Source organism: Crinia signifera, chromosome 2, assembly GCF_055691185.1.
Source record: "Crinia signifera chromosome 2, ASM5569118v1, whole genome shotgun sequence".
Lineage (NCBI taxonomy): Eukaryota > Metazoa > Chordata > Amphibia > Anura > Myobatrachidae > Crinia > Crinia signifera.
In genome coordinates this window covers 353546496-353564894 of record NC_139218.1, presented here as the reverse complement: position 1 = coordinate 353564894, position 18399 = coordinate 353546496, and the positions used below count along the sequence as shown (strand labels likewise).

The 18399-nt window shown below is 41.3% G+C and overlaps 1 protein-coding gene across 5 annotated transcripts in view; it reads right to left on the bottom strand.

Annotated features, from left to right (window-relative positions):
* Nucleotides 1-4341: 4341 nt before the first annotated feature.
* DCLK1 (doublecortin like kinase 1) overlaps nucleotides 4342-18399 on the bottom strand; it is a 307761-nt gene continuing 293703 nt past the window's right edge. For all 5 annotated transcript variants that reach the window (XM_083169785.1, XM_083169786.1, XM_083169784.1 and 2 more), the window contains one exon: nucleotides 4342-5402. In XM_083169785.1, the coding sequence (XP_083025911.1) occupies nucleotides 5238-5402 (165 nt within the window). In that variant the 3' untranslated portion in view covers nucleotides 4342-5237. The remainder of the gene's footprint in view (nucleotides 5403-18399) is intronic.

Below are 18399 nucleotides of genomic sequence, written 5' to 3'. Positions count from 1 at the left end.
ATATCACCACCAAAAATAGCGGACCAGCCTCCTCATTTAAGCATCACTCTCCTGGGTAACAACTCGGGAGGAGACCTATACACCCCATGTCCATCAAGTTCAGCCTTAGACCTAGATTTTACTTTGTTAAAACATTGACTAAATATTGGTTATAGGTTGTACCCATGAATGTTTTTCGGCGGCAGCATGGCCGCGCGCTACTTCCAGGTTCGGCGCTCGCCAAACTTTCTAAAATAAACTAAATAAACTCCATGCCGACATGGATAGTTCATACCCCCACTATCCACGTTAGCAAGGAGTTGATTCTAGATAGTGTGGCGAGTGTAGCGAGCCACCGTGCCCAAAGCGTGGGCGAGCGCAGCGAGCCCCGCAAGGGGACTCAGACGCTGCGCCGTGAAACTAAACAAGTACCTGTTTTTTTTCCAATAAAAGATTGTCCATCCTTATTTTAAATGTGTTCAATGTTTCTGCTTTTACCACCTCCTCTTGAAGAGAGTTCCATACCCTTACTGCCCTAACCATTAAATAAACACCTTTCCTTTTAAGTTTACGGGAATCGTATCTCCTCTAGACTAAACGCATGTCCACTTGCAGTAGTCTCCGGTCTCAAAGCAAGGAGGTTGCCCAATATCGTCTCTTTTCCAGCATAAACATTCTTTATTCAGCTAATATATCCTTGTAGCTTAAATTCTCCATCCCTTTTATTAACTTGGTTGCGCTTCTCTGAACTTTTTCCAGTTCTACCATTTCCTTTTTGTAGTGCGGAGCCCAGAATTGCATTCTAAATTCCAAATGCGGTCTAACCAGTGACTTGTAGAGTGGCATGGTTATATTTTCGTTCCTAGTTTCCGTACGCCTTTTAATACATGCTAGTATTGCTAGTATTCTGTTGGCCTTACTGACTGCTCCATGGAGAACATTACACATTTGAGAGGTTTTGTTACAATACTTATTGCCCCAAACTTGTATAATGCCAACTGAGTATTGAATTTGGGTTTATGTCATGCATTAGCTTGTGACATACATACAAAGCGATACATGATTAGAAACCTTTCAGCTTATAGGAAGTCAGAACATGGGGTCATTAAATATTCCTTAAAGCTTACCGAGCTGGATATATTTTGACTTTTCGATGGGTCAAATATTTTTTCACACATTTTTATTTATTTTACAATGAATAAAAATATTTTCAATAATAATAACAACCTAATAGAAAATAAAGTTTCCTCAATTTCTGATTGGAGATGTGGCATTTGGGCAAAATTTCTGTTCAATATTTTCTCTTCTTTTCACCTACAAATTCCCAAAGAAACTGCCGAGAAGGTGCGTCAAGTCTTCTAAACGGCCCCACAAACTTGCATCTAAGCGTTTATATGTTAACACAGCTACTGCTTCACTGAAGGTGTGTATTGGACCCTTTGTTTCCCTAATGGGTAACTTCCTGGCATGTTTCTTATATTAGTAGTAGGGGAACCCAGGTATTTGGGCATTAAATAGTGCTTTAAACTTTGGTTAACTCAAATGGTTTCATGCTAAAAATATCTCTAAGGCTGATTGGATGAGCAGTCATCCGCTACAGTTGTACTCAGTCACTTTCTAACTAAGTACCCTCAAATAGTCTATTTGCATTATTTATACACCCCAACATTGCAAAGCAATGGCTAATTGCCATTAGATAAAATGTTAAGGTGTCAATAAAAATAAAATCAATAAATGTGCAAAAAAGAAGACTTAAAAATATAAAATACAATTATTATAAACGTGGTCTATAAATGCTTGTTGTCATGGTCCTACTGCGATGGACGGGGCTAGAGATCCCTAGGATCCACTGCTTTCTCTGTGTGTCTATCACCTGCATGTCCCACCATTAAGGAACATTGGCCCTTATTCTGATCGGTGCGGATATATCCGCGTGCGTTCGGCCCGCCGATGTTTTGTGTCTGCGCATGTGCAGAGGCGTCTCTGCGCATGTGCGAGCGGGGCGTACGGCCAAAATCCGCATGATATGTGAACACTCCGAACAGGGGGTGGAGAGGGGCGTGAAGGGCTATTTGGGCTCATTACCATATGTATACGCCCCGCGTTTCATGGGAGTTCCCATGAAAACGCTGGGCGTACGTATGGTAATGCGGCCGTGACACACGTGTAGGGGGCGGACATATGACATTGCTGGATGTCAGCTGCCCGCCCAGATCTCTGCTTTTGCACGGAAAAATGTCCGTGTGGTCTGAGGTTGCGGGAGCTGGTGGACCACTCGGTCCTGCATTCGATGGTCTGCGACCATCGAATGATGGGGGGGGTTCCCTTAGATGGAGGAGGCGTATTCCGTGAAAAATACACGTGCGGTCCGTTCGGCCAGCTTCTTACCGCATACGGACGGAGTTGGCGATCCGTATGGAAGGCGGGGTTTCGCACGCACGGTCCTGGCCGCATAATCGGCTCCGGCCGCACTGATCAGAATAAGGGCCATTGTCCAAGTATCTATGTACAGTCACAGTAAGTACCCCTGGAGATATGAATACCCCAGGTTGATCCGCTGATTAACTACATCTTCTTCTAAAACCAAAAAACTCCTTCCCAAAGATGGCCTCCTTTACCCAAACTGATACCGCAGTGTAACTGTACAGATTTACAATTGGTGCGGTTTGAGAAAATACTGTAATTCCAGCCTCACACGTAGAATAAAATCTCACTTAATGTTTATATACCAACACTCAGAGGGTTAATGCCTGCTAACATGAATGATGCATACCCCTGTATGACGGATGGAAACATTCACTGGGCATCAAAATAAAAAAACAAAGCAAGCCAGTTAAATGAGTTAACCCTTCATTGGCAGAATTCGCAGGAGCTGTCCATCCAAGCAGAGAATATGTGAGAACCTGACTAGAATTTTACACCAGCAATGACAGCCTGACATAAATGCACAGTAGGTTATATGAAAGGGAAACATGAGTATGAAAAAAGCCATAAAATCTATGACGGAACTGTGAGACTTTACACCACAAACATTGTGTAATGTTCTAAAACACCTAGAATATTCCAATCTTGTGGTTACTGTGAATGCATGGCATAGATAATATACATGAAGGTGCAAAATTTCTTTTTCTGGTAATTACATTGCTGTAGGTCGGGGGCTTATTAATATAAAGTCACATGGAGGTAGACACTCGCTTTATAGTGGTTGGACTATGAGTCATCTACTGGTTGCGAGTTGCTGATCCAGCTGAAATGTGTGGCACGTGATTGGATGTGAGTGTCACATGATCACCGCCCATCCAATTATATGATGACCTCTTTGCACAGAACAGGTATTTACTCCTGCTGCATTGCATTAATAAGCAAATTTTTCTGGAAACAGTTATATCTACTGCCGGCTGTTTCCTATCGTAGTGCAATGAGGATAAACATCTGTGCCTGACATACATGAGTATACATCTGAATTACAACAATTATGCAATGTTTAGCAAGCTGCGGCAACCAGCTTTGTTCAAGTTAGAAGATGGCAGACAAAGTAAACAATGATCTGATTGGTAAAGGTTATACACTGAAGAGACACAACATTTTTGATACGAGGCCTGTAGATGCTGTGAAATTGTAGTCAATATTAAGCAATTAACTCCGTAATGCAGTGTATGGTATGGAAACTGCATTCCCCAGAACCAAGAAGATTAGTATCAGAATGGTATAGTAAGCCATTTTAAAATGGCCCCTAAAATGGCCTCTGATATCAGCCTAATAATGTGCTATGGCTTCCAGAAGAGGATCCGGCTTCCCATCCCTGGGACCTGATGGATATTGTTCCAATTGACCACCCACTTGTATCGCCAAAGTAAACACAAACCTTCTTGATACTTGATTTGAGCTGCAGAATCAGCCATCTTTACTGTACAGTTGCAATACATAGTAAATAATTAATCTTGTCTCCTTTATTCGCCTCATTTTATTTGACTTCAATTGATCCTAACTGTACACCACATTTTATCTGTCCTACATAAGGGACAAATACATAGTTGTATTCATTAAATGGGTAGAAAGCTCCTTCCCAAATGACAATATTTTATTGCAGTGCTGCCAATGGGCTAAATCATTGTGGACGAAAAAGTTAGGATGTGAGTGTCATGTGATGACACGTCCTGTTGCAATGAGACCGGGCAAGGTTTACTACCCATTTAATGTACATGACCCTCCTGTGACTTGAAGGATGGGTAGTTCCCAAAATTGGAACAGCCATAAAATTTGTGTCATTTTTGGTCATTTAATGTATTAATGACAGACTGACTACAATTGAAGACAATGACAGTGAAAAAATGTGTATGACCAAAACAAACATGAAAACAATGACAGAATATTCGCATTTTATTTTAAAATGACAAGGAAAAAAATAACTGGATTTATTTTTTCTTGGTGGAATATGACAGACATAAAATAAAAAAAAGACAGGCAACAAGCGCATAAATCATGGGCACACTTTTTTGACAATATTTTACCGCAGAATCTGCATTGCTATTATAAGTTCACACGAAAATGCTGCTTGGTAAATTTGGCCTTCAAAAAATTGTAATTAGTAGTTTGCAATATTTTAGTTTATTTTTATCTTTACAACGTTTTCATGATACACCCCCTGCCTGCGAATTCTCTCCCTGGCCTTCCAGTGCTGAATGGTAATAGTGATACATCTGACGGACTCCTACGATTCTGAATTCCGTTCCATAAGTCCATACTTGCACAGTTACTAGCACCCTTTATTTGTATTCATGCATTTGTGTTCAAGCAGGCATATACTCAGAGCCTTTTATAGTACTGGCGGCTGGTGTTCATGAACTCAAGCTCAAGAAAGTCACTACCCCCCAAGATGTGGCTAGGCTCCAAATTTAATACCCGTCCTATTTTACATTATTTTATGAGTCTCCTGTTTTAGTGTGATATACCATTCATAACCTGCATGACTACTGTGATATTCTATGCAAACGTCCTCCACCAATATCTAAGCTTTCTGTTGATAGCAGCCCTAAATTCAGTCATATTTTCACTCATTTATAAATACATTTTAGCACACAAACATTTACCCTATAGTGCCGGAGATGTCCACATTATCATGCGTTCTCCCAAAAATATTTGTACTTTCTTTCCAACCTAGAAAACATTAACATTAGTAATGTTCACAACAGATTTCTAGAAGATTTTCAACGTCATTCGGAAGTCTCGAAGGCTAAGCCATGACTTAAAGTGTTTCCTTAAAAAGGTGAGTTAGGTGAGCGAACAGTTTCAGATGAGCTGGGTGAATAGTCCTCTGACTCTGAATTAAGTTCCGGTGCAGTTGGCTGGACCATGAATCGGTGCCTCACATCCTGGTTGCGTCTTCGTCTGAAAACCTGCCTCTCCTTATCAAGAGCGGTGGTCTGATGGGAGCATGAAAGAACAAAGAGCTTTATTAATTTCCATATGACATAATGTACCTTCAGATTGCAAGTCAAAAACAATTCCAAGTAGAAATAGGCTGCAAAAAAGTTTTGTACAAGAGTCCTTGGAGTTAGTTACCAACCCAATCAGATTTAGAACTTGTGCTATCACAGAAAATCTACCTAGGGACTGTTTTACCCTTATCTGGCCTCCTCATTGTCGTTTAGGTAGTTGTGGATAGCAAAGACTCAAAGGACTACTTTTACAATGCATTACCCAGAAGCCTATGTCTCCTTTGGAGTTGTAGAATGAATTTAAAACATTAATTTAGAGAAAAATCAATTCCTGTTATAACAACTATGAATGATACTGCACAGTCCAGTTTATATTCAAGATAGCATCTGTTAATAATGAAGCAATGTTATTGGGTGAGAGGGTAGTCAATGTTCTTCATCATCACTTTCACTGAAGAACATTACAGGATGGACAGGCATGGTGGTTAGTGCACATTATTACAGTTCCAGGAACACAACATCATATTGTTCTATTTCACATAAGTTCAGGGCACACAGAACGAATGTCAACATAGACTGACACGGAGTTCTGCTAAACATGGAACACAATGACAAGGAACTACTACAAGTCCCAGCATGCCTATTAAACCCACAAGATGCTACGATTTATAGCTTTACAATACCTGGCAAGATGCAAGTATCTTGGATGTGTGGCAGTTATTTGAAGAAGACGTCACATTAAAATCTATTAGAATCTGGACTACAGTAGGTCATTTTAGAGACATGCCCTGAGGTCATGGCAGAACAGAGGATACTAAACCTGAAGCATGTTCCAGAACCAGGTAATACATGTGTATGATCTCACAATGTGTGACATGTAGGTCATCCACTATTATGCTGTCATCAGAACTACGGATTAGAACAATCTGAAAATGTCTAATGTTTATGGTTGTGTTCCTCAGTCTACAGTATCATACTGTTTTCTAGCCATCGAAGATTTAAATAATCCCTACAAAGTCAAATTTGTAAGTAACATGATAATATTACTATCTAGATGCCCAACTCAACCGATCAGCATCTACACTAGCTATAACTTATCATGTAGATTCTATAAGATGATAGCAAGAAGCAGACTTAGTAGTATAGGCAACTTCTACACATGTCTTCTGTATCTAGTGCAGAACACTACATTGATAAGCTCCATAGCAAAATTTGGGAATGGGCCCACTGATTCCAGTCATGCCTCCACTCTGCTCCCGAAATAGAGCATAACGGGGGCCTTATCTAAGCATGCACAGTCCTTAGTGAAGAAACATCCTTAATGAGATTCCGGGTCTCAGAGGGGTGGTCCCCAGCAATCCAAGTACTAACAACACCGGCACCTTCTCTAGAGCACTTTAATTTTATGTTCCGATAGGAGGCAACTGCGTCCCTGGTAATTTAACTAATCTTAAGCATTGGTTAATTGTACACTACCATGAGAATCTGACAACCTACACATGCATCTTTTCATTTTCCGTTTCTGCACTGTATGTTTGTTTTATAGCCCATCTTGGTGCTTTATAAATAAATACATGATGATGATGGCAAGAACAATAATAACAGTTATTATTAGCCATGTGAAAGGCAACATTTCATTTGTCGCCTTAGGCAGAATAATGACTAGGATCCCTCCTATCGTTTTGTTTGGTCTTTTATTACAATTTTCCATTGTTGTATTATATTTTATACTCACACTATGTAGCAGACGACATAAAACTGCTTTTCTACATATTACCCAAAGTGTTTTAAGGTCTTAAAACAACGTTATCCCATTCTTTTATTACAAAGTAATAACCTTAATTTTTATGCATGGAAATGTGACAGGCAGTTAAGTAGACAGCTGTAAGAGTCTAGAACAGCGCTAATGCACCATTTGCACGTTAAGCCATCAATTCCAGCCTGTTAACAGAGATCACAAATTCCCATAGAAGTGGCGCTGTGAAATATAACACCAAAAAGTGCTAATGAGCAAGATTGGAGCGGCAGCTTCTGAAACAGCAGCACATCCATTAATGTATTATTTATGAAACTGTAAACTGAAATAATAAGGCTGGGTTGTAAATTGTGTTTTCCTCGCATTTTTGCATAACTCCCAGCCATTTTACAAGGAATTACAGCTTGTAAAAAGAATATGAAATATTCCGCTAACAATTATATGGCTAGACTGTACTGTCACACAATCATGGGGTTGGATACAAAATATGCGCACTGTCACCAAACTCTAAGCGTTAAAGCACTGTAGTGTTTAGAGTACAGTAGATCCAGTCTTCCCTCCTAACCCTTCATGAGTTCTCTCATGATGGGTACACCGCAGCCACTTGACGACAGATCTGCTGGCACACCGCTAGAGTGAACAATTACTTACTGATTGGCCGCTAGTCAGTCCTGTCATCCAGCTGTGAAGTCAATCCCTGCAGCAAGTATACAGGCGGTTGGTGAACCACTTGTACACACAGTCAGTTGCATCAATATATCTGCAGAGCCGACGCAATATGTCTTTGAATAGCATAATTCACAGACATATCGGGTGTACACTCCCACAGACCCACTAACGATACATCAGCCATTTGCTCAAACAGAAAGTACCAGAGAAAAATTTGAGCGCTAGGGACAGGTGTACTGTGCTGCGTACAGATGGCTGCCTTCTGGTAGGGGGATGCTGCCCTCACTAAAGGTAGACAAATAGAACAAAGGACCAGTGGGCGCCTTCTGTACGCTAAAAAAAATTATTAAACCAAAAAACACACAAAAAAACACAGTAAATACAATTACAATAAAAAAACAGTCATTTGCATGCATGCAACAATTCAATAAAAGAATTCTAAAAAGCCATTTCACTGCATTAGTATGAGAGGTATTGATAATTACCAGTTCCTGATTGGATGGAAAAATTGCCAGGTGTGGGCAGGTGTTACAGTCTCGCACAGATTTGTTATAAGCAAGATTTTATATTTCCAGGTGGAATTGGGGCTTTCAGGACGGACCCACACCGTATATATCACAGGGATTCCTTGATGGATTCCTGATTTCTGAAATTGATAAAGCTGCCTGAGCGCAGCGAAATGCGTCTTTAAGGAGCCCAGAGAGGAGGATCAGCAGTTGAGGACCTGTAGGGCACTACACCGATACCATCAGCCCGCCGCCTGACTGACATTTATCTGCGGCATTCAGGTCCCCACTGCATACACAGACAGCCGGCTGGGAAGTGAGTCCAGCAGCCGCTGTCTGCACCAGCAGCTTGTGGTACTTATGCCAGCTGACTGATAGTGATTTGCGGCATTCAAGCCTATACTGTGCATGCAGGCAGCCGGCTGGGAAGCAAGTGTGTCAGCCGCTGTGTGCATTGGATATCTACGCTGTCCACACCAGCACACGGAAAGGCTGGGCTGGCTACTAATTCAGTGGAGCACAGAGTCCAGAGTCATTTCTTAAAATTATTTAAATATATTTAACAGCAAAACTTTATAAAACTTTCTTTGCTCTACATTATACTTGCGAGTGAGGTGAGGTTGATGTTCACATTTTATCACTTAGTAATAAGGATGCCCATTGACCTCATTGGCTAGTTACCATTGATGATTTCTCACCCAGTGTCCTGCGGGGGGGGGGGGGGGGGGGGGGGAGGGGCAGTGGTGCACAGACAAAATAGATGGTGCCGATTTCAGCAGCACAAATGTTAGAAGGTACTGTACGTGTCAATGAACTCTAATTAGTAACACCATCAGACTAACCGTTGGTGTAGAAATTGTAGTGTTAGTATATGTGGGCCCAGCAATGGCCATATTTGGACCAGTTGGTAGGAGAAGACCATATTGAAAACACAACATATTGACTACAAGAATTTGTATTCCGGGGAGATGGTAACCGGTAATGTGATGTTGTATTGATAATTACTTATGATTAGAGAGCAGCTAAACAGACAGCCTGTCTCTCTGTGTTGCGTCTCCTTAGCTGCAGACAAGCTTGATGGCAAAATATAACAGTCCAAATGGATGAGGACTATGCCAGGTCACCCAAGCAAGGTACGCTTAGCTCATGGTGTCACAGTGCATATTGTACAGTCAGGTACCATAAGTCTCATACATGTATCAGTATGACAGAGAACTCAGTTCCTCTCCGCTATGTAGACACCGGTTCAGTAAAACATCATATTTGTGCTGTCCAGGTCCAGGATAAACTAAATGTTATAAGTCAACAGCACTAAGAGATCAAGGTCTGGAGAGCATGGAGGGAGACAGCCTGGCATGTCCTGTCATCGCTACAGCGGGTTCACCTAAGGGAGACATCTCTTACAGTGAGCCCTTTCTACTCCTGTCTGTATTTATTTTAAATATATTTGTCAATGAGCCAGAAGACGCAGTGTTTTCTGACCCTGCACAGCAGGCAGCCAGGCTACGCCAACCAACATAACATTGTTTATGTGTTTGATGCCATTTAATTGTGTATTCCACGTGCACAGAGCATTTATCAAAACTTATTTTATTTTGCAAGAGAACAGATCTATAGAGCTTTTTAATTAAGTTAGACATTATTTTTTGTAATCAGCCTGACCGCAAAGTTAATTGGGGTCACCTTTGTGGTTAACCCAAACTGACTTTGTGGTCAGGCTGATTTGCCAGTTACCACCATAGACATCCATGTTAAAGTCTTAACATGGATGTCTATAGGCTGAGGGGATTCGATTGATTGATGTCAGTGGGATTCCCGTCATTCTCTGTAAACATTTAGCTCTTCAGGTCCGCTGGTTCTGGCACTTTGCGTTTTTTTATTTTAACTCCTTGGATGTTAACTTGGACCAAAGAGGACTGATCTACACTGGGGGTGAGTAGAATTTTATTATTTTTTATACAGGTACACAATGGATTTTACCAGGACAGGTTTGAACTTTCCGGGTCAAAATAGGTAAGTATGTATGTATGTATGTATGTATGTATGGTGTATTTATGTAAATGTAAGTATCTATGTAAATAAAGTTAAACTTTATTTGATGTGTGTGTCTTTAGCACTACCAGGGAGGCGGTAACGTACGGCTCCACTGCACGGCAAGCCACAGCTACCGACAAATTAACATAGAATTTGACGGCAGATAAGAACCACTTGGCCCATCTAGTCTGCCCCTTTTTTTAAACATGTTACCTCAAACCATATTTGATCCTTATTTTTTTGTAAGGATATCAATATGCTTATCCCAAGCATGTTTAAATTGTACTACTGTATTTGCGTCTACCACCTCTGTTGGGAGGCTATTCCACTTATCTACTACTCTTTCTGTGAAAAAATTCTTTCTCGCATTTCCCCTGAATCTTCCTCCCTCTAGTTTCAGTGCATGTCCTCGTGTTCTGTTGCTCCTCTTCCTGTGAAGAATGTCTCCCACCTGTACCTTGTTAAAGCCCTTGATATATTTGAAAGTTTCTATCATGTCCCCCCTTTCCCTTCTCTGCTCTAAAGTATACATATTAAGATCTTTTAGTCTTTCCTGGTACGTTTTGTGATGTAGGGCATGCACCATTTTAGTTGCTCTTCTTTGTACAGTCTCTAATGTATTTATATCCTTCTGGAGATATGGCCTCCAGAACTGAACACAATACTCTAGGTGAGGTCGTACCAATGACCTATACAGTGGCATTATTACTTCTTTCTTTCTACTGCTGATACCTCTCCCTATGCAACCAAGCATCTGACTTGCCTTCTTCATTGCTTTGTTACATTGCCTACCTGCTTTTAAGTCCCCTGAAATAGTGACACCTAGATCCCTCTCTTCCTCAGTAGTTTCCATTATAGTGCCATTTATACTATATTGAGTCTTTGGATTTCTGAGACCCAAGTGCATGATTTTGCATTTTTTGGCATTAAACTGTAGTTGCCATTCTCTTGACCATTTCTCTAATCTGCCTAGATCCTCAATCATTTGTTTTACCCCTCCTGGTGTGTCTACCCTGTTGCATACCTTTGTGTCATCTGCAAAAAGGCACATTTTACCCTCAATTCCATTTGCAATATCACCAATAAAGATATTAAAAAGCACCGGTCCAAGTACAGATCCCTGGGGTACTCCACTTGTAACCTTTCCCTCCTTTGACTGTACTCCGTTTACTACAACTCTCTGTTTTCTGTCCTGCAACCACGCTCTTATCCATTCAACTATCTTTGAATCCAATCCCAAGCTTTCAAGTTTATTTAACAGTCTGCGATGTGGGACAGTGTCAAAAGCTTTACTAAAGTCTAGAAAAGCTACATCTACAGCCCCACCTTGATCTATTACTTTAGTCACGCAGTCAAAAAAGTCAATAAGATTTGTTTGACATGATCTTCCCCCAGTAAACCCATGCTGTTTTGGATCCTGTAAATTGCTGGTTTTGAGATATTCTACAACTCTTTGTTTTAACCCCTTCATGACAGAGCCAGTTTGTGCCTTCATGACAGAGCCCTTTTTTTCAAATCTGACATGTCTCACTTAAGTGGGGATAACTTTTTTTTGCTTTTACTTATCCCAGTGATTTTGAGATTGTTTTCTCGTGACACATTGTACTTCAAGTTAGTGGTAAATTTTCGTCGATACAGTCTGTGTTTTTTTGTGAAAAATACCAAAATATCGTGAAAAAATGGAAAATTTAGCAATTTGCAAAATGTTAAATTTTCTGCTTGTGAGACAAATAATCATACCACTCAAAATAGTTAATAACTAACATAGACCATATGTCTACTTTATGTTTCCATCATTATTTCAACTTCCTTTTAATTTTTTTGGACACTAGGAGGCTTACAATATGAATAGCAAATTCTCAAATTTTCATGAAAATTTCAAACACTGATTTTTTTAGGGACCAGTTCAGTTCTGATGTGACTTTGAGGGACTTGTATGTGAGACACCCCCATAAATGATGCCATTTCAAAAACTGCACCCCTCACAGTATTCAAAACAGCATTTTGGAAGTTTGTTAACCCTTTAGGTGTTTCACAGGAATTAAAACAAAGTGTAGGTGAAATTTCAAAATTTCTTTTTTTTTGCAGAGTTTCAATTTTAATACATTTTTCTAACGAATACAGTAGATTTTACTAGAGAAATGTGACTAAAAATTAATTCCCCCAATTCTTTTGTTTTCAAAAATATCCTATATGTGGCCCTAGTGTGCACGTTGACCAAACCACAGGCTTCATAATAGAAGGAGCACCTACTTGATTTTGGAGCCTCCTTTTTATGAGATTATTTTTTAGGCACCATGTAGGTTTCTAGGCACCATAAGATGCTAAAAGTTAGGAACCCCCCCACAAGTGACCCCATTTTGCAATCTACACCCCTCAGGGAATTCATCTAGGGGTATAGTGTACATTTCAAACCCCCAGGGGTTTCACCAATTTTGGTACAACTGGGATGTGAAAATGGAAAATTACATTTTTTTACACAAACATGCAGTTCTGGCTCAAAATTTTTCATTTTCACAAGGAATGAAGGAGACAAAGCACCCCAAAATCTGTGCCCCAATTTCTCCCGAGTACGGCAATGCCTCACATGTGACCAAAAAATACCAGTTGGGTGCATGGCAGGACTTAGAAGGGAAGGAGTGATTTTTGGATTTTGCAGCAAAGATTTTGGTGGAATGAATGGTGGGTGCTATGTTGCATTAGCAAGACTCCCAAAGCACCAATACAGTGGAACCCCCCCACAAGTCACCCCATTTTGCAAAGTACACCCCTCAGGGAATTCATCTAGGGGTATAGTGTACATTTCAAACCCCCAGGGGTTTCACCAATTTTGGTACAACTGGGATGTGAAAATGGAAAATTACATTTTTTTACACAAACATGCAGTTCTGGCTCAAAATTTTTCATTTTCACAAGGAATGAAGGAGACAAAGCACCCCAAAATCTGTGCCCCAATTTCTCCCGAGTACGGCAATGCCTCACATGTGACCAAAAAATACCAGTTGGGTGCATGGCAGGACTTAGAAGGGAAGGAGTGATTTTTGGATTTTGCAGCAAAGATTTTGGTGGAATGAATGGTGGGTGCTATGTTGCATTAGCAAGACTCCCAAAGCACCAATACAGTGGAACCCCCCCACAAGTCACCCCATTTTGCAAAGTACACCCCTCAGGGAATTCATCTAGGGGTATAGTGTACATTTCAAACCCCCAGGGGTTTCACCAATTTTGGTACAACTGGGATGTGAAAATGGAAAATTACATTTTTTTACACAAACATGCAGTTCTGGCTCAAAATTTTTCATTTTCACAAGGAATGAAGGAGACAAAGCACCCCAAAATCTGTGCCCCAATTTCTCCCGAGTACGGCAATGCCTCACATGTGACCAAAAAATACCAGTTGGGTGCATGGCAGGACTTAGAAGGGAAGGAGTGATTTTTGGATTTTGCAGCAAAGATTTTGGTGGAATGAATGGTGGGTGCTATGTTGCATTAGCAAGACTCCCAAAGCACCAATACAGTGGAACCCCCCCACAAATCACCCCATTTTGCAAAGTACACCCCTCAGGGAATTCATCTAGGGGTATAGTGTACATTTCAAACCCCCAGGGGTTTCACCAATTTTGGTACAACTGGGATGTGAAAATGGAAAATTACATTTTTTTACACAAACATGCAGTTCTGGCTCAAAATTTTTCATTTTCACAAGGAATGAAGGAGACAAAGCACCCCAAAATCTGTGCCCCAATTTCTCCCGAGTACGGCAATGCCTCACATGTGACCAAAAAATACCAGTTGGGTGCATGGCAGGACTTAGAAGGGAAGGAGTGATTTTTGGATTTTGCAGCAAAGATTTTGGTGGAATGAATGGTGGGTGCTATGTTGCATTAGCAAGACTCCCAAAGCACCAATACAGTGGAACCCCCCCACAAGTCACCCCATTTTGCAAAGTACACCCCTCAGGGAATTCATCTAGGGGTATAGTGTACATTTCAAACCCCCAGGGGTTTCACCAATTTTGGTACAACTGGGATGTGAAAATGGAAAATTACATTTTTTTACACAAACATGCAGTTCTGGCTCAAAATTTTTCATTTTCACAAGGAATGAAGGAGACAAAGCACCCCAAAATCTGTGCCCCAATTTCTCCCGAGTACGGCAATGCCTCACATGTGACCAAAAAATACCAGTTGGGTGCATGGCAGGACTTAGAAGGGAAGGAGTGATTTTTGGATTTTGCAGCAAAGATTTTGGTGGAATGAATGGTGGGTGCTATGTTGCATTAGCAAGACTCCCAAAGCACCAATACAGTGGAACCCCCCCACAAGTCACCCCATTTTGCAAAGTACACCCCTCAGGGAATTCATCTAGGGGTATAGTGTACATTTCAAACCCCCAGGGGTTTCACCAATTTTGGTACAACTGGGATGTGAAAATGGAAAATTACATTTTTTTACACAAACATGCAGTTCTGGCTCAAAATTTTTCATTTTCACAAGGAATGAAGGAGACAAAGCACCCCAAAATCTGTGCCCCAATTTCTCCCGAGTACGGCAATGCCTCACATGTGACCAAAAAATACCAGTTGGGTGCATGGCAGGACTCAGAAGGGAAGGAGTGATTTTTGGATTTTGCAGCACAGATTTTGGTGGAATGAATGGTGGGTGCTATGTTGCATTACCAATACAGTGGAACCCCCCCACAAGTGACCCCATTTTGCAAACTACACCCCTCAGGGAATTCATCTAGGGGTATAGTGTACATTCCAAACCCCCAGGGGTTTCATCAATTTTGGTACAACTGGGCAGTGAAAATGAAAAAAATACATTTTTTTACACAAAAATGTACTTCTGGCTCAAAATTTTTCATTTTCACAAGGAATGAAGGAGACAAAGCACCCCAAAATCTGTGCCCCCATTTCTCCAGAGTACGGCAATGCCTCACATGTGACCAAAAAATACCAGTTGGGTGCATGGCAGGACTCAGAAGGGAAGGAGTGATTTTTGGATTTTGCAGCACAGATTTTGGTGGAATGAATGGTGGGTGCTATGTTGCATTACCAATACAGTGGAACCCCCCCACAAGTGACCCCATTTTGCAAACTACACCCCTCAGGGAATTCATCTAGGGGTATAGTGTACATTTCAAACCCCCAGGGGTTTCATCAATTTTGGTACAACTGGGCAGTGAAAATGAAAAAAATACATTTTTTTACACAAAAATGTACTTCTGGCTCAAAATTTTTCATTTTCACAAGGAATGAAGGAGACAAAGCACCCCAAAATCTGTGCCCCCATTTCTCCAGAGTACGGCAATGCCTCACATGTGACCAAAAAATACCAGTTGGGTGCATGGCAGGACTCAGAAGGGAAGGAGTGATTTTTGGATTTTGCAGCACAGATTTTGGTGGAATGAATGGTGGGTGCTATGTTGCATTACCAATACAGTGGAACCCCCCCACAAGTGACCCCATTTTGCAAACTACACCCCTCAGGGAATTCATCTAGGGGTATAGTGTACATTTCAAACCCCCAGGGGTTTCATCAATTTTGGTACAACTGGGCAGTGAAAATGAAAAAAATACATTTTTTTACACAAAAATGTACTTCTGGCTCAAAATTTTTCATTTTCACAAGGAATGAAGGAGACAAAGCACCCCAAAATCTGTGCCCCCATTTCTCCAGAGTACGGCAATGCCTCACATGTGACCAAAAAATACCAGTTGGGTGCATGGCAGGACTCAGAAGGGAAGGAGTGATTTTTGGTTTTTGCAGCTCAGATTCTGGTGGAATGAATGGTGGGTGCTATGTGGCATTAGCAAGACCCCCGAAGCACGGTGAAATGATGAACCTAATAATCCATAGATGTGTGGTATATTTTGAAACACTCCTTTATACATAGGCCGGGTTTGTCGGGGCAAGTTTCACAGTGGAAAATAGTTTCCTTTCTTATTCCCTTTTTATAGCAAACTTTGCACCTTTTTTGTGTCCTGCCCTTTCTTGCAGTGGAGGGGATTTCGTTGGGAAAATGCTGCCCTGGTACAATACGGGGGCCAGTACTAGAAGTACTGGGGCCCTCTGCCTGCTGATTCCCAAATGTTAGGCTCTTTATGACTTCCTCTTGAAAGTGCATAAATGTCCCCCTCTGGCCGGTAGAACGGAATAGCACGTAAGCGTTATACAGTGCCATCTGGATGATATACACGGCCAGCTTCTTGTACCAGATATTTGTTTTCCGCAGGGCACTGTACGGCTTCAGTACCTGATCTGAAAGATCCACTCCACCCATGTACTTATTGTAATCTAGGATACAATTTGGTTTTGAGGTGTGGGTACTGGTACCTCGTACAGGGATGGAGGTGGTACTGTCTCCATGAATTGTTGTCAGTATAAGGACATCCCTCTTGTCCTTATATTTGACCAACAACATATTTTCGGTGCATATTCCCCTGCTTTCACCCCTTCTCATTACTTGGGCAATGTGCGTTTTGGGGAGGCCTCTTTGGTTCTTGCGCACAGTACCGCAAGCTGCTGTACCTCTTGAACCAAGGGCCTTAAACAGGGGGATGCTGGTGTAAAAGTTATCCACATAGAGGTGATAACCCTTATCCAGGAAGGGGTGCATTAAATCCCAGACAATTTTTCCACTAACACCTACGAGGGAGGGGGGGCATTCTGGTGGTTCAATTCTTGAATCCTTCCCTTCATATACCCTAAACTTGTGGGTGTACCCTGTGGTGCTTTCACACAGCTTATACATTTTTATCCCATACCTTGCCCTCTTACTGGGAAGGTACTGGCGGAATTTAACCCTTCCTTTAAAATGTATAAGGGACTCGTCGATACTAATACATTTATCAGGGATGTATAGCTCTGCAAATTTGGCACTGAAATGATCAATGACCGGCCTGACTTTGAATAGCCTGTCAAAGGTGGGATCATCTCTGGGTGGGCACTGTGCATTATCGGTGTAATGTATAAATTTATGGATTGCCTCAAAACGAGCCCGGGGCATGGCCATACGGTGAAATGGGGTGCTGTACAGAACATCTGTACTCCAATATTGCCTAATTTGTGGCTTTTTTACTATGCCCATATGTAACACCAGACCCCAAAACGTCATCATCTCTACTGCATCTACAGGGGTCCACCTAGCAAATGATGACGTGGGGTTTTGAGCAATAAACTGCTGGGCATATAAATTAGTTTGGTCCACCATTAAATTTATAAAATCATCAGAGAAAAATAATTTAAAAATGTCAATTTCTCTGAGACCTGTTGAATCAAATTGGATTCCTGGGATGGCCAAAAACTCAGGAACCTGGGGCTCAAAATTGTCTGGTGGTGGGGTCCATACGAGATCAATTATTGGGGGGGGGGGTCTCAGCTGCTCTACGGGGGCGTCTTTGAGGGGGTCCCTCATCATCAGAGGAGGAAGAGGAGCTTAAGACAAATCCTTCAAATTCCCCGCTTGCCTCACTGGCTGTGTCAGAGTCAGAGGCAAGCATGGCATATGCCTCCTCCACCGAATACATTCTCCTGGATGACTGGGACGACATTTGGGATGACATTTGGGATGCCATTTATATTTTTGTGTTACTGGTAGTGAAATGTTTCAACACGTGTATAGTGTAGGGGGGGGTACAAACTTTATTTCAACCCGGGGGGTATGTAGTGTGTATGTATGTAGTGCAGAAAAAAAAAAAATACAAAAATAAAAAAATTGAAGGGTTCAAAAAAAAAAAAATGGAAGGGGTTAAAAAAAAAAATGGAAGGGGTTAAAAAAAAAATGGAAGGGGTTAAAAAAAAAAAAAATGGAAGGGGTTAAAAAAAAAAAAGGTCCTGCGCCAAAAATTGAGCACAGATGTTGGTCAGTAACGTCCGTCACTGAACAGCGCTCAAAGGCAACAGGAATTTGATTAAAAAAAAAATAAAATAGATCAACCCTGTGCCGAAAAAGCTGATCAGTGATGTACGTCACTGATCAGCGCACAGTGGCCACAGGACACACACAAAATCAC